The sequence below is a fragment of the Tachysurus vachellii genome, chromosome 3 (genome assembly GCF_030014155.1).
Source record: "Tachysurus vachellii isolate PV-2020 chromosome 3, HZAU_Pvac_v1, whole genome shotgun sequence".
NCBI classification, from domain to species: Eukaryota; Metazoa; Chordata; class Actinopteri; order Siluriformes; family Bagridae; genus Tachysurus; species Tachysurus vachellii.
The window spans coordinates 957,299-971,179 of record NC_083462.1 but is presented as its reverse complement, the minus strand read 5'-3'; the positions used below and the strand labels follow the sequence as shown (position 1 = coordinate 971,179).

The window sequence follows — 13,881 nt, the reverse complement described above, 5'->3', positions numbered from 1 at the left end:
ATTTTAGTTAATCATGAGATACATATAAAGACATAACTTAATTGATTTACTAATAGGATAATTAATGATTAATATTGCTTTATGATTCAGAAGTCATAGAAACACAGCATAATGATCTGGATGCTCAGAAAATCCAGTGAAAGACTTTTTCATTTCCTCTTGGTCCTACACATCTGTAGACAAGAAAAGGTGAAATTGGGTGTAAGAAAGCAAAAAAAATGTATTAAGAATAGTGACATAAAATTCTATAAGAATGTAAACATTGTGGTCACTACTTTAAAACTCTTAAGTTGTATTTTTTCATTGCAGTTTACTAAGAACTTCTGCTGTGTCTAGTGGACTTCAGTGATCTCTACAGGGATGAAATGGGATTATGACCACTTCCCAGTCTATGGGACATTAACAGGTTTTCCCAGTCACTGCGATGCTAAAACACAGTTTAATGGGTTTAAAAAAAAACTTAAATGTGAAGTAAACATTGCAAATCTATTTTATTATGAGTTTTTACCTCTTTTTTTGAGGGGTCGGATAAAAGGCCCCATGGAGATGGAGGCACTATCATGGGTGCCCAAAGACCTGCCTGAGCGGTGGTGATATCCAGGGAAACAACGCTGTACCATAAAAAATAAAAGCAAAATGTTTAGAGGTTTTATTTTATATCTTGTTTAAGTTCCTGGCTCACAAATGGGTTTTTTTATTTATTCTTGTTGAGTTCTTTTCTACACCACACTATTATAAGTATTTAAAGTGTCACTTTACCACTAAAACTTACAAACCGTTCACTTTGTAAAGAGTAAAAAGGAATCTTCACTTTAGTTATAGTTGACTTTAGTAACCACCTTTAACATGATGAGAGTTCACCATTTTTTCTGTCTTAAACACTGTTTACTGGTCCGACTTTGGGGTTCACTACACCTGCTCCTCTGATTGGTTAGTGATCAGATCCACAAGCCACACAGGTCACTGTAAAATTACTAAATGTTGTCCATCAATCAGCCTTCTCAAAATGTTGGCACCCCTTACTCCTTTAAGGGCATTATTACACAACCCTCATCTTTTAGGCATATGCACAGTGTCTGCTCATCATCCTTGTGCTTTCATTGGGGAGAGTCTAAAGTTCTGAAGTTTAATAACTCACCGTTGCACAGTTATGATTTCTTAGAAGACAAAGGTGAATGCTGCAGTGAAGGAAAACCCTAGATTCATCTTCATTAAAAGAAAACATCTTAAAGGAGAATCGTCCAGTTGTAGAGACTCCATTCTCTAGAATCTTCACCGTAGCATCGTTTGGATTAGGACACCTGAAAATATTTCATATATTGTTATCAGGAAAATCTTTATTTGTTTAAATTTCTGCATGCAGACAATTCATTAAAAGCTAAAATTCCACTGCACTACACATTCTTCATCAAGAAACATTTATTAAATAGATATATGAGATATATATTCATTCAAGAGATATGAATGAATATATAGTCTTAAATTTAAAAGAACATCAAACCTAAAAACATATTAATCATAAATTGTTATGCTGTGTATGCTGTAATTCACTAGGCTGTACATTACTGACTGTACTGCCATTGATGTTAGAAATGTAAATGTTGTTCTTTATTTATTGATATCTTTCATTTTAGAAGCTTAGAATATTCTATAATGTTCTGATACTAGCTGTTATTTTAACGAGGTGAAAATAGCTGTCCTGATGTTATTTACTGATCCTGACGAAAAAATAATAAAAGAATTATCTCTTTAAAAAAATAGATTTTTTTTACTTTAGCTTTACAGTATGTCTCAGAAAAGCTCAATATATTCTCCAAATCCCTGCTTAGCATGAATATCCAGTGTGTAGAGAAGGAGGAAGTTACTTACTTTCCTGTAATAAGGTCCCAGCGAACAGAATAGTTCCTCTGATTTACTGGTGTAGCCCAACAAGAATCGATCACTGTGGCAAGCTGACGGCTGTCCACTCCTTGGACAAAGACGCCTATGTAGATTTGCTCTCCCACCTCTATATTTACCCTGCCATTGTGAGGGTGGGAGAAGCCAGAATCCTCATAGGGAATCATCTTGATCTGGTACATTCCCTCTTCACCTGGAAGAGTCTTGTGCACGATGCTTTAAAAAAGTTTAAACATATATTTAGTAGTAGCTGGTATAGAGGCCTGGTGCAGACAATACATGCAAGGCTTAACCTACATCCATTACATTATCTGGTTTTTAGTAAACTGCACCCCTACCTCTGAATAGGATTTATCTCTCTGTCCATGCTCAATGACTCGCTGAGCTTGTAGATGCAGGAGAAGCTAAGTTCCAGTGTTTTGTTTCTGTGAATAGAGCCTGTTGTTGATCCCACCTCTCCTTGGATTATGTTCTCATAAATGAAATGGGTACCATTGGCCTAGAAATATTAATAAAATAATGAAATAATGTAAGAATTGTGTTAATGTTGTTTTTTTATTATTTACAAGAAAATTAATTAAAGCGATCTCAATTGACAGTGAAGTGTACCGTGAGATTTGTACCACAGATGTGGTCATCATTATCAAAGTGAAACACCAGTCTGCCATCTTGGACTGTTCCATTGCAGTTGGGGTCATGTAAATGGAGGTTGTTAGCAAGAAAGCCAGCTTCAAACAGCTGACAGCGTGACAGAGACATGTTGCCAGAGCTGCTCTCACATATTTCAATAGAGTCTGGTAAAAAAAGTAATTAGTCAGAGACAGTTTGTGAGAATTATGTAATTAGGGCATTTGTTTCCATAATGAATGAATATAATTGTAAAATAAATTGTACCATAACTATCGGGATTTTGTCTGAGATAATTTCCGTTACAGAAGCAACCATAGTTGCCATCTTTCTCCCCACACCACTCATCCTCAGTACAGTGTAGATCTTCACAGGGGTCCATTCTCGCTAAATAGAGGGAATATTATATTCAGAGTAATTTTTATATGGTTAGACCTAACATCCCCCACAGCATTTTGACTATGATGCCATTTTATTTTTTATTTTTTTATTTTATTTTTTATTTGTGTGCACCATTTATTTAGATTGATAAAATACTGCTTCAGAGATGAGTGCATGGATACAGCAAACTTACAGCAAGACAGATCAGAGCGCCAGTTTGGGATCATGAGCTCCAGCAAAGTGCAAGCAGCATCATAAGCCTCCACAGCTGAACACAGCAAGTCTTGTCCCAATGACTCTGGGTAAGCACATAAGTCATATACACAGGAACTGAAGTAAGATTCAGGGCTGATACGGAAATGGCAATGTTGGAATGGTCCACTGGTGTTGGTGATGATGTTACAGAGTGCAGAGTACTCCTCTCTGAAGGGGCAGTCATTATCATTAACAGGCTGGTCACTAGCACCACATCTAGACAGGACACAGGATGGACATTATATGAAAGTGTGAAAATGTGAAAAGTTTTGCAAATTTGCACCTTCAAAGTCTTTAGTTAAAATGTATTTTAAATACATGAAAATAAATATCTTAACTGTGCAACATCTAACTTTTATGTTTTCACTGTCATAACTACATGCATTTACATTAAACATACTGTAGCTGGACTGTCAGCCGCTGAATGCAAATACTAATATATTGCTAACATTTTTCATTGTCAAGGCTAAACTAGGTTTGGAAAGTCCATAAGTTTCATTTCATGTTATTATGTTACTGTTATCTTCTTATCAAATTAATTACCCTGGGCCACTTGTGTTTGATTTCCAGCTGTTGCCAAAAGCAATATCATTCTGTGCACGTTCTCCATTCGGTCGGGTCTTGTCATCTGTAGGATCTCCATTATTGTTACCACACATCCCACACACAGACCCATGGAAGCTTGGGCCCAATCTCACCAATAGTGTAAACTGACCATCAAAGTAGACCATGAGCTCATGCGATGCATTCACAACTATAAAATTCTGCTTCTGATATATTTCTGCAAGGTTACTGATTTGATAAGTAGATGAATTCACTGCATTCCCATTAACCTGTAACAGCAAAAAGAAAAGAAAAATCCACCATATCTCATATATATTTCCATGGAAGCAAGAGTATAAAGTTTTATGTTCCTGTATTACTGTTTTATTACCTTTACTTTCCTGTTTTGTCCAATTGTAATTTGTGTTTGCTCCTGTTGTTTAGTTAGCCACACATCTACTACAGAGACAAAGGACACAACTGTGCTCCCACGATGCATGTTGTTTGCCACCACTCTGAATTGTAGACCATTGTCAGAGACATTCCCACATGTCTGAGAAATCTCGTATGAACAAGTACCCTATAAAATGTTTGATGAAATATTACATTAAATGAAGTTATGAAAAATTACAGAACTAGAGTACCCAGAGGAAACCAACAAAGAGGAGAGCAGACATGAAGAGAACTACCTTCAAGAGAGCAAGAAAGATAAAGAAACCTGCTCTTTATCCATCAGACATCAGTAACTACAGACCAGTATCACTTCTTTCATTTCTATATAAAATTCTTAAACACATTGTCTATAATCAACTCTGTCTATCTCTCACAGAACCACTTTCAATGATCCCAACCAGTCTGGCTTTAAAGTAGCTCATTCGACAGTGACAGCCCTTTTGGGTGTCTCTAAGAAACTACATGCCAAGCTTCATCTGTCCACATCCTCTTTGACCTTTCCGTAGTGTTCTCTTGTCCACCATCATGAATCTTGGAATTAATGGATAAACATGAGAATGGTTTGCTTCCTACCTGGAAGTTTGCTCCTATCAGGAAACATGAAGGGGAGCACCACAAGGTTCAGTACTTAGTCCTCTGATTCTGTCCCTCTATACTCACTCTCTTGGCAAAGTTATATCCTCACACGGGGTCTCTTACCACTCCTACATTGATGACACTCAACTTATCTTTTCCTGCCCCCAGATGCCACAGCTTGTCTTGACTTTTTTTTCAATCTTCACTGGCTTCTGGTAGCTGAACACCTCAGACTTAAAACACCGATGCTTGCATACATAAGGTAAAAACAGACCAGCTCCCTCTTAGCTCTTATCACTCCTGGTAGACTCACACTGCACCTCAACATATATCTAGACCCTTCTGTTCTGGCACCTATCTGGTGGACTGAACCCCTAGATGTCCAAACAGCTGAGACACTGACTGTCTTCAAACAAGTAAAGATCTAACTCTTCCTGAAATAAATAAACATGCTTATTCTCCCTGTTTTGTTGTGGTTGATGGTTTTCAAAGTCTGTAACCTAGTGAATTAGTCTAGATGTATTCCTTGATGGACTTCAGAGCACTTTCATACGTTTGGATGAGTGCGTCTGCCAAATGGCATAAGTGTAAGAAAGAAACTCCACACTGTACCCGCCGCACTGCAATGCTGCCATTTCATGAATGTAATGGTACCATTAATCAGTTCTAACCTGAAAATGGGCCACTGCCCCATCAAAGGTATAATAATGGGGATCTCCTGTGACCATGCAAGTTGACATTTGACTGTAGCAGCCAAGTCTACCATTCCTGATCACACACTCCTCAGTGGAAGAGCAGGGGGTGGAGATGCAGTGCAGGTTATTGGATCCTAAGCACTCACAGTGTTGTAAACAATGTTCAGTCCAGAACTGTTCACCAATCTGCAAGAACAACAGAAAATATTAAATTTAGATTAGACTTTATTGTTATTCTACTGCTTTCAGCAGTGGATGCTTATATGGGGTGCCTAAAATAAAACATACAGGTAAAGCACATTAACATTCAGAAAACATCAGCATTATAATTACATATTTAATTGAACACATCACTAGGTTTTTAAATAACATGTTACTAGTTTGCAGCTTTTATGGTGAGAAATAAGATTCACAATCATTTCACTCATTTATCATTCACTGTCACATTTCACTCTCAGTGCTCAGGTATATAAAGGTGACAGACTGTGTGGTACTCTAGGTTTACAGCAGGGTGGATAGAAAACAGGGCAAGTCAGGATTGAAAAGCTAAAATATTATTTTCTCCAATTAATAAAAAGCATTAGATCATGTTATACTTATCAACATAACTGTATAGATCATTCACTGATTTTATTTAACAAGTTTTAACAAAATATATAATTTTATTTGAGAATTATATAATTTTGAGAAGTATATAATTTTATTTGAGAGTTTACTTAGTGGAGATGTGAACTCTATATGATCTTTGAGGACAACAACCTCCTCATCACTACAACATTTCTCAGACTGTATATTTATAATCACACCCCCAGTGTCACCCAGATGAGGATGAGGTTCCCCTTTGAGTCTGGTTCCTCTGGTTCTTCCTTTACCATCTAAGGGAGTTTTTCCTCCCCACAGTCACCTGAGTCACCTCAGACTTGTTCATTTGGGATAAATACAAACACATTTAAATATATCTAATATTAATCTTGTATTTTATATATCTTTATATTATTCTTTATATTAATGTTTTGTTTTATGTTTATGTTCTGTAAAGCTGCTTTGAGACAATCTCAATTGTTAAAAGCAGCTTTACAGAACATTTTGAATGGAATTGAATAAATAAAATATTCAGCCATATTTGTTGCAAATGGAAAAAGTATTCATTTTAGATTGTGACAGTACAAATTGTAGAAAAGTATAAACATGTGAATAAGTATTATGTAAGACAATGTAAAAAAGTGTCAGAAACTCACCTGGAAGTAGAATCCGTTATATGAGCAACCACATTGCTCTACAGGCACACAGTTGCTTCCACTCCTTACAAAGCTTTCATTACAGAAACAACCCTCTCTGCATGTTCTCTCACATGTGACATTTATGCTGCTGGTACAGGTATGACCACAGTCAGAGCCACACAGCTCATAGTGACTGTTCGCAGGGCAGATTATGGCTGAGGAATTAAAACACATATAATGGTATGACCTTTCACTACACAACTACTGTTACACATCACATATACTGTATGTATCTTTTTAACCAACACGCTGACAAATGATTTTATAATGGTTTATAGGTTTATAATATTATAAGGAAAAAATACAGATAATGAACATTTAGACAGATAAACTGTTTTAATTTTCTTTTTATCCACTTACGACATGTTGTATTTTCTCTCCAGGGATAAATCCTGACATTGGCAGACTGGCAGGCACTAACATATGTCTCAATGGATCTGCACAGTACATCGTTTCTGTGCTCAGACAGGCATAGATCAAAGACACAGTCGTTATAATAGGCAAGTGGATCAACATCAGCATGACAAAAACTCAAAGGACCCTGATTGTCTGTTATGATTCCACACAGAGACTGTGCTCTAGAGGGGTCCTGGCATGGTGTGCCAGAGTCTCCCCATCCACTATTACATCTTGTTTCATTCCCCACTTTCCAGTCAGCTCCAAACTCTGCAGCAGAAAAACTGAGCCTGCCAGATTGCAAACGGAAATCATCATTGCTGTCACCATTGAAGTTACCACAGAGGCCGCATGTGGCTCCACTGTAATTCCCTGGAACTGTGATTAGAACCACCCAAGAGCCATCATAGCTCACACTTAGGCCAAAGTCAGTTGTAATAAATGTATTTCTTCCATTGGAGTAAACTGACACATGGTCGAGAACAGCAGGAAGATTCCTGGTTTCACTGTCAATCTGATGAAAAGAAATAAAAATTTACATTTACAGGCCAATCCAGAATGACTTTATGTCGTTTATACAGCTGAGCAGTTGAAGGTTATGGGCCTTGCTCAGGGGCCCAGCAGTGGTGTTGAACTCCTGACCTTCCAAACAGACCTTCCACCTTAATCAGACTGTACTTATTTATCTAATGTATACTGTAAATTGTAATATTTTAATTTCTCACTGAATAAATACTGTTTTTTATTATCAGACTTTTTCTAAACTCACCTTAGCTGTGCCATACATGTCACGTGAAACATGTACCAGGTGTCCTGAAACATTGACATAAACTTCCACAGTGATTGACACTGAGAGTCCATTCCATGCTTCATTTCGTGCAATGACTTGAAAATATGGTAGTCCTAGAGTATCATTACATACAGTTGCCAGTGTATAGTGGCATGTGCCCTGGAAGTCAAATCTATGTCCATCGAAAGAAGTGTAATGGGGGTCCCCTGAAGCAGAGCATGTGGCACTGGGTCGAGGATGGCAGCCATATTCTCCGTCAATGACATGGCATATTTCATGATCTTGGCAAGATGATGAACTACAGTTGACAAAACCTGATGTCCCATCACAGACACAATGGAACTGGCACTGCTGACCAAACCAGAACTGCTCGCCACTCTGTCTGTAGCGGCCTTCATGAAAGCACCCACAACCCGTAGGGGGGACACACTGGTCTCCACTTAGCACTAGCCCATTATCACACTGGCATCCCTCCTGGCAGAGCCGGGTACAAGGGAATGGAAAAGACAGACTAGGACAGGCTGCAGGGCATGAAGTGCCACATTCCTCATAGTGGCTGTGGGCTGGGCACTGGAAATCTGAAAAAAAAAATTCTACATAGCTATATATTTCTGTTTAGAAAATTTTTTATAAAACACCCAACTATTCTAAAGTCTTGTTGTAAGCTACGTTTTTACTCACCACAGTTGGTGATATTTCTCCATTCTCCTACACTGACGCCACTTTGCTGGCAGAGTACAGCGTAGGCTCGTAGAGCCTCACACATGGCTTCTCTGGCACCATGGGTCTGTCCCAAATTGTCTCTGCAATTTCTTATCCAAATCTGAGGGTTCAGGATGCTATGGCATAGAGCAAATGGTCCATCTCGAGAAGCCATGATGTTGCAGTGTTCAGTGAAGTTGCTGCTGTTCTCTCCTGGTTGTACATTTGATCCTATGCAGAAGGCTGAAAGAGATCCAGTTCTCCAGCTATCCCCAAACTCCTGTGAACTATTTAACAAGACTCCACCAGGGCCATTAAACTCGTCTTCTAAGTTTCCATTGAAATTCCCACACAGACCAGCAAGTGCACCAGTGTAGGTGCTGGGTGCTGTGATTCTAATTAGGTGCGACCAGTCAGACCTTACAGTTACCCCAAATGAAGTTTCCATAATTATACTGTTCACACTGCTATGATAGATGAGGATTTGACCATTGCCAACACTGTAGGGTAGAGCAACAAAGCGTCCATCAACCTGGATAAGAAAAGAATAGGTTGCCATATTAAATAATTACTAATTATAGATTTTTTAGATCAGATTCAATCATTAATATTCTCAAGCAATGTGACAGAAACATATATAGGGATTTTAAGGAACTGTTTTATAAATATATATTTAATTATCTTACCTGTATATTTCCTCCTTCTCTCATTTCTAGAGATATCTGAAATCTCCCTGCCTCAAATCTCAGGATCTTAGAAAACCCATTAGGACCCATGGGGACTCTCTGCAGTGTTACCGCAAAGTTAGGTAGTGGTGATGATTCGTTAACTCTGGTGAGGATGAGTTCACAGGCTCCTTGATACCTGAAATGTACTTCATCAAAGGTGTGATATGAGCCTAGACGGTCAACCCAACAGGTGGCGTAACTGGTAGGTCTGCAGCCCCTTACACCATTATTGATGGTACACACCTCCTGTGGACCACATTGATGATGTTGGCAGGTCATTACCATGTTGCTGCAGGTGCATAACCTGCCACAGTCATTGTCCAATACCACTGATTGACCCTCAACATAATAAAGTCCATTAAAAGTGCAGCCACAGTTACTTTGATTAACACATCTACCACCACTTAGGACATAACCTGCATTACAGATACAGCTTTCCTGATATGGTAAGGTGCAATTTAAAGGTGAAGAAGGGTTGCTGCATGTTGCTGGGCAGCTTGTTCCCTGGAACTCATAGTGACTGTGCTCCGGGCATGGCCATTCTGGGAGTAGATTGTAACAGAAGAGTATGATTAAATTTTATACTTAAACAAAACAAATCAATTATAGTCATATAAAAAAGAAATATTTAACTTGCCACAAAATCCTGTTCTTCTCCATTGACCTAGCTGTACGCCCCGCTGTTGACACTGTGCAGCATAAACGCCGATTGATCGACACAGAATTGGTTGGTATCCACCACCCACACATTGATCGTAGACACAGCTGTCTAAAAATGTGTGTGGTGACAGAATAGAGTGGCAACTGGCAAAAGGACCACTAGCATCTTCCAAGATTCCACAGTGGTCTGAGTTTCTGTAAAGGTTTCTCTGATATGTTGTACAACCTGCACATGCCAGACCACAGCACCCTCTAATCTGACAGCCAGGATCTCTGTCTCCCGGTGCCTTCCAGGAGTCTCCAAAGCCCACATCTGAGCTCAGGATTTCTCCTGAAGGTGTGCGAAAGTCATCTTGTTGGTAGTTGAAATTACCACACAGGCCACATGTGGCATTTTGGTAGTCATAAGGCACATTGATGGTTGCATATGAATATGCATCATATGTAACAACTAGTCCAAATGCTGTACTGATTACAATAGAAAAACCTGACCGATAAACTTGAATAGAGCCGTTGCGAAGACTGAAAGGTGTTGTTGCGAAGGTTCCATTCACCTGGAGGCACAATGGAACTAAAATCAGCTAATTGATAAAAATAAGAAAAGATTCATTTAAGTGTAATGATACTCACCTTGGCCTCATATGGATGATCTTTTACTAATTCCAGTATCTCATCATAGACAAATACCCTGACCAGGCGTGTCCAGGACACATGTGCACTCCCTCGATGCTCATTTTTTCCTTCAATGCGATAGTAAGGCAAGCTGTTGCCACAGGCCTGCCAAGAAAATAATGTTTATTTTTTTTTATCCCCCACATTTTGTCACAGTGAATTATACTATAATATAAATTATTTAAACCTCAGACAAGATGTAAGTGCAGGTTCCTTGAAAGTGAAAGATTTGATTATCAAATGTATAGTAGTGGGGATCTCCAGAAATAGTACAAGTTCGGCGTTGTATATTTTGGCAGCTATACTGTAAAGCAGCCTGTCGACAAGCTTGAGCAAATGTACATGGCTGTGAGATGCACTGGAGACCACTGCGGGTGCAAGTGCATTTACGCTGGCAAGTGTTATCTGTCCAGAATATGGCACCTTGTTGCACAAAGTTACCTGGTAGAATAAAGCAGTTAGATTAATTGTAGTTTGTACAGATAAATCTGAACAGTGAGACAAATATTTTTTCAACAGCAGAAATTGTACTTTGTGAAAGCATTACCATTAAACTGACAGCCCCGTGATCCTTGATCTACACGGAAAGCCCATCTGCCTGGGACATTCACATTGCTGCTATAGGTAAAACTTTGGTAGTTGCGTTGAAATGATCCAGGAATTGAGAAATAGTAGCTGGAGTCAACTGTGTCATAACCAGCCTAATAATAAGAAGAATAATTAAGAAGATAAATGTATTAACTAAGATTTGTTAACTTCATTCATTCATTCATCTTCTACCGCTTATCCGAACTACCTCGGGTCACGGGGAGCCTGTGCCTATCTCAGGCGTCATTGGGCATCAAGGCAGGATACACCCTGGACGGAGTGCCAACCCATCGCAGGGCACACACACACACACACACACACACACACACACACACACACACACACACACACACACACTCATTCACTCACGCAATCACACACTAGGGACAATTTTCCAGAGATGCCAATCAACCTACCATGCATGTCTTTGGACCGGGGGAGGAAACCGGAGTACCCGGAGGAAACCCCTGAGGCACAGGGAGAACATGCAAACTCCACACACACAAGGTGGAGGCGGGAATCGAACCCCGACCCTGGAGGTGTGAGGCGAACGTGCTAACCACTAAGCCACCGTACCCCCCCCCACGCTTTGATAACTTGAACTAGATTAAAAATGCTAATCAATAATGTCAGTAAACGATGCATACCTGCACATTCCGGGTTGTTGGAGCAATCACACCATAGTTCATCAGAATAAATGAATAAAGGCCATTGGAAATCAAAACTACTTGGAAAGATGTTTCCTGAAAACGAATGCAAAAACATCAAAGACTTAAAAAAAACACCTCAATAAAATATTTATTTATTTCACAGATCACACTGTTACAATTTTGAAGACATTCTCTGTAAACATCATTGTGGTTATTTGTTAATAATTCACATGTGGTGGTCATTTGAATTCCATTTGAATTCTAAGAATATCATCTTACCGTATTAGTAGTCGGATAGTAGGCTACTCTATCCCACGTTGCAACAAAGACCCAAGTAGCACTGAAACTCAGCTGGGGGAAATACTGATTTATGTTTTGAGTAGCTTGAGTCAGAACACTGCCCGAAGTGAACTGTTGATATGAGATGACACCGTTTCCACGATTATCAATGTCAGTCCAAAATGGAGCAATTATGTCTCGTCCACCATTCACAGGGAATTGGTAGGGCGTGAAACCGGATAAAGCTTGATCAAAGGTTAGATCACCATTGTTGTTCACCTACAAAAAAAGATCATCTCATTAAAAACATCACCTTATTCAAATCATTCACCTTATTCTGTTTTACATGAATCACTTCATTTAGTCTTGTAAACTGTATCTAAAATGCTCATATTTTTTTTATCATCTATGTTACAATATGTGACTCTTATGTTCAACAAAACCAAATACAAATAGAGTTTCAGATGAATGCTACAGTAGTTAACTCAAAGAACTTCGGCGACCACAGAACACATCATGGTACAACTGTAAAGCATGTGCATCAGTCTGACTTTACGACACTATTACTACAACAGGTAATAACAATGAAGAACTGGTTAGCAACCACAACAGTGACTTCTTGTTAAACCTAGCATATTCTTTGTGGTCATTTATCTCCTTACTCTTGGGTTGCAAGACAGTGAACTAGCATTCAGGAGCTGTTAATTTTTTTTTCTATCATGGTATTTCATGTTTAAGTAATTTGGTGGACTCTAAACATATTCAGTTCAATTACATTTTATTTGTATAGCTGTTAATGGTGGACATCTGGACCACATTCTGCCAACTGACTAGCAAATCAAATGAACCTGAAGCCCAGATTACAACCCTTATATGGATGGTTCTGGCCCATGGGATATGTTTGCACACATGGTCTAGCTTGATAAAATACTAAAAAATAAATGTAGCTTACAAACACTTGGATGTATGAGGTTCCAAAATATATAAATGGTTGCTGAAGAACGATAAGAGGTGAACTTCCATCATCTATCCGTGCATTTACAATGTCTCCAGTTCCATACGGGTAAAAGGGACCTAATACAGCAGATCAGATACACAAAACATTACATAGTCAAAATGAATATTAATATAAACATTATGTTAAAATGTATGATGCAATTAATTAATATATAGTTAATATATGATATATAATTAAGTATATTAATATAAAAAAAAAGTTATTTACAGTCAATAGTTAAATATTTATATAGTTAAGTGCTATAGTTAATTAACTACCTTACTATAACACTTCCTCACTGTAACACTCAGACTTATGTCAGACTTTAAAATAGTCATTTAAAGAGTTGGAAAGTATTGTGCAATTAGTCCTACTTATTATGAAAAATAAGTTTGAATCCCAGGTCCACCAAGATTCCACTGCTGGGCCCCTGAGCAAGGAACTTAACCTTCAATTGCTCAGTTGTATAAATTAAAATGTAAGACACTCTGGATAAGGGTGGATAGCTCTAGTACTCACACACTGTAGTACTTTGCCACCATAATATCACCCCACTGTAACATTCATGTATTGTAATGCTTTTTTACTTATACATTTCCTGATGGTATATGGAAAGATTAATAGGAAGCACTCAGCTATGGGGTGAGTGTATTTTATGCTACATAAAAAGCCTTGTATGTAGTATAAATATCAGTGGTTAAGCTATTATT

The 13,881-nt window shown here is 38.4% G+C and overlaps 1 protein-coding gene across 1 annotated transcript; it reads right to left on the bottom strand.

Moving 5' to 3' along the window:
- Window positions 1-21: 21 nt before the first annotated feature.
- LOC132842112 (alpha-tectorin-like) lies at window positions 22-12,692 on the bottom strand. The gene is made up of 23 exons (XM_060864782.1): window positions 12,669-12,692; window positions 12,175-12,453; window positions 11,893-11,988; window positions 11,205-11,358; window positions 10,845-11,098; window positions 10,616-10,762; window positions 9,963-10,539; window positions 9,284-9,867; window positions 8,577-9,129; window positions 7,875-8,473; window positions 7,070-7,619; window positions 6,668-6,864; window positions 5,406-5,615; window positions 4,097-4,285; window positions 3,706-3,995; window positions 3,101-3,378; window positions 2,794-2,913; window positions 2,509-2,693; window positions 2,238-2,398; window positions 1,870-2,115; window positions 1,139-1,301; window positions 509-611; window positions 22-173 (listed from the first exon to the last, which is right to left on the bottom strand). The coding sequence occupies exons 1-23, from the start codon at window positions 12,690-12,692 to the stop codon at window positions 166-168; spliced, it is 5,967 nt and encodes a 1,988-aa protein (XP_060720765.1). The 3' UTR covers window positions 22-165.
- Window positions 12,693-13,881: the final 1,189 nt, after the last annotated feature.

What these genes read in the sequence shown, in the direction of transcription:
- LOC132842112 (XM_060864782.1), bottom strand. Translation starts at nt 12,692, where the DNA reads ATGATGTGTTCTGTGGTCGCCGAA. An exon ending in TGTGTTCTGTGGTCGCCGAA is followed by an intron (nt 12,454 to 12,668) that starts GTTCTTTGAGTT and finishes CTTTTTTTGTAG; the next exon opens with GTGAACAACAATGGTGATCT. An exon ending in ACAAAATCCCGATAGTTATG is followed by an intron (nt 2,694 to 2,793) that starts GTACAATTTATT and finishes TTTTTTTACCAG; the next exon opens with ACTCTATTGAAATATGTGAG.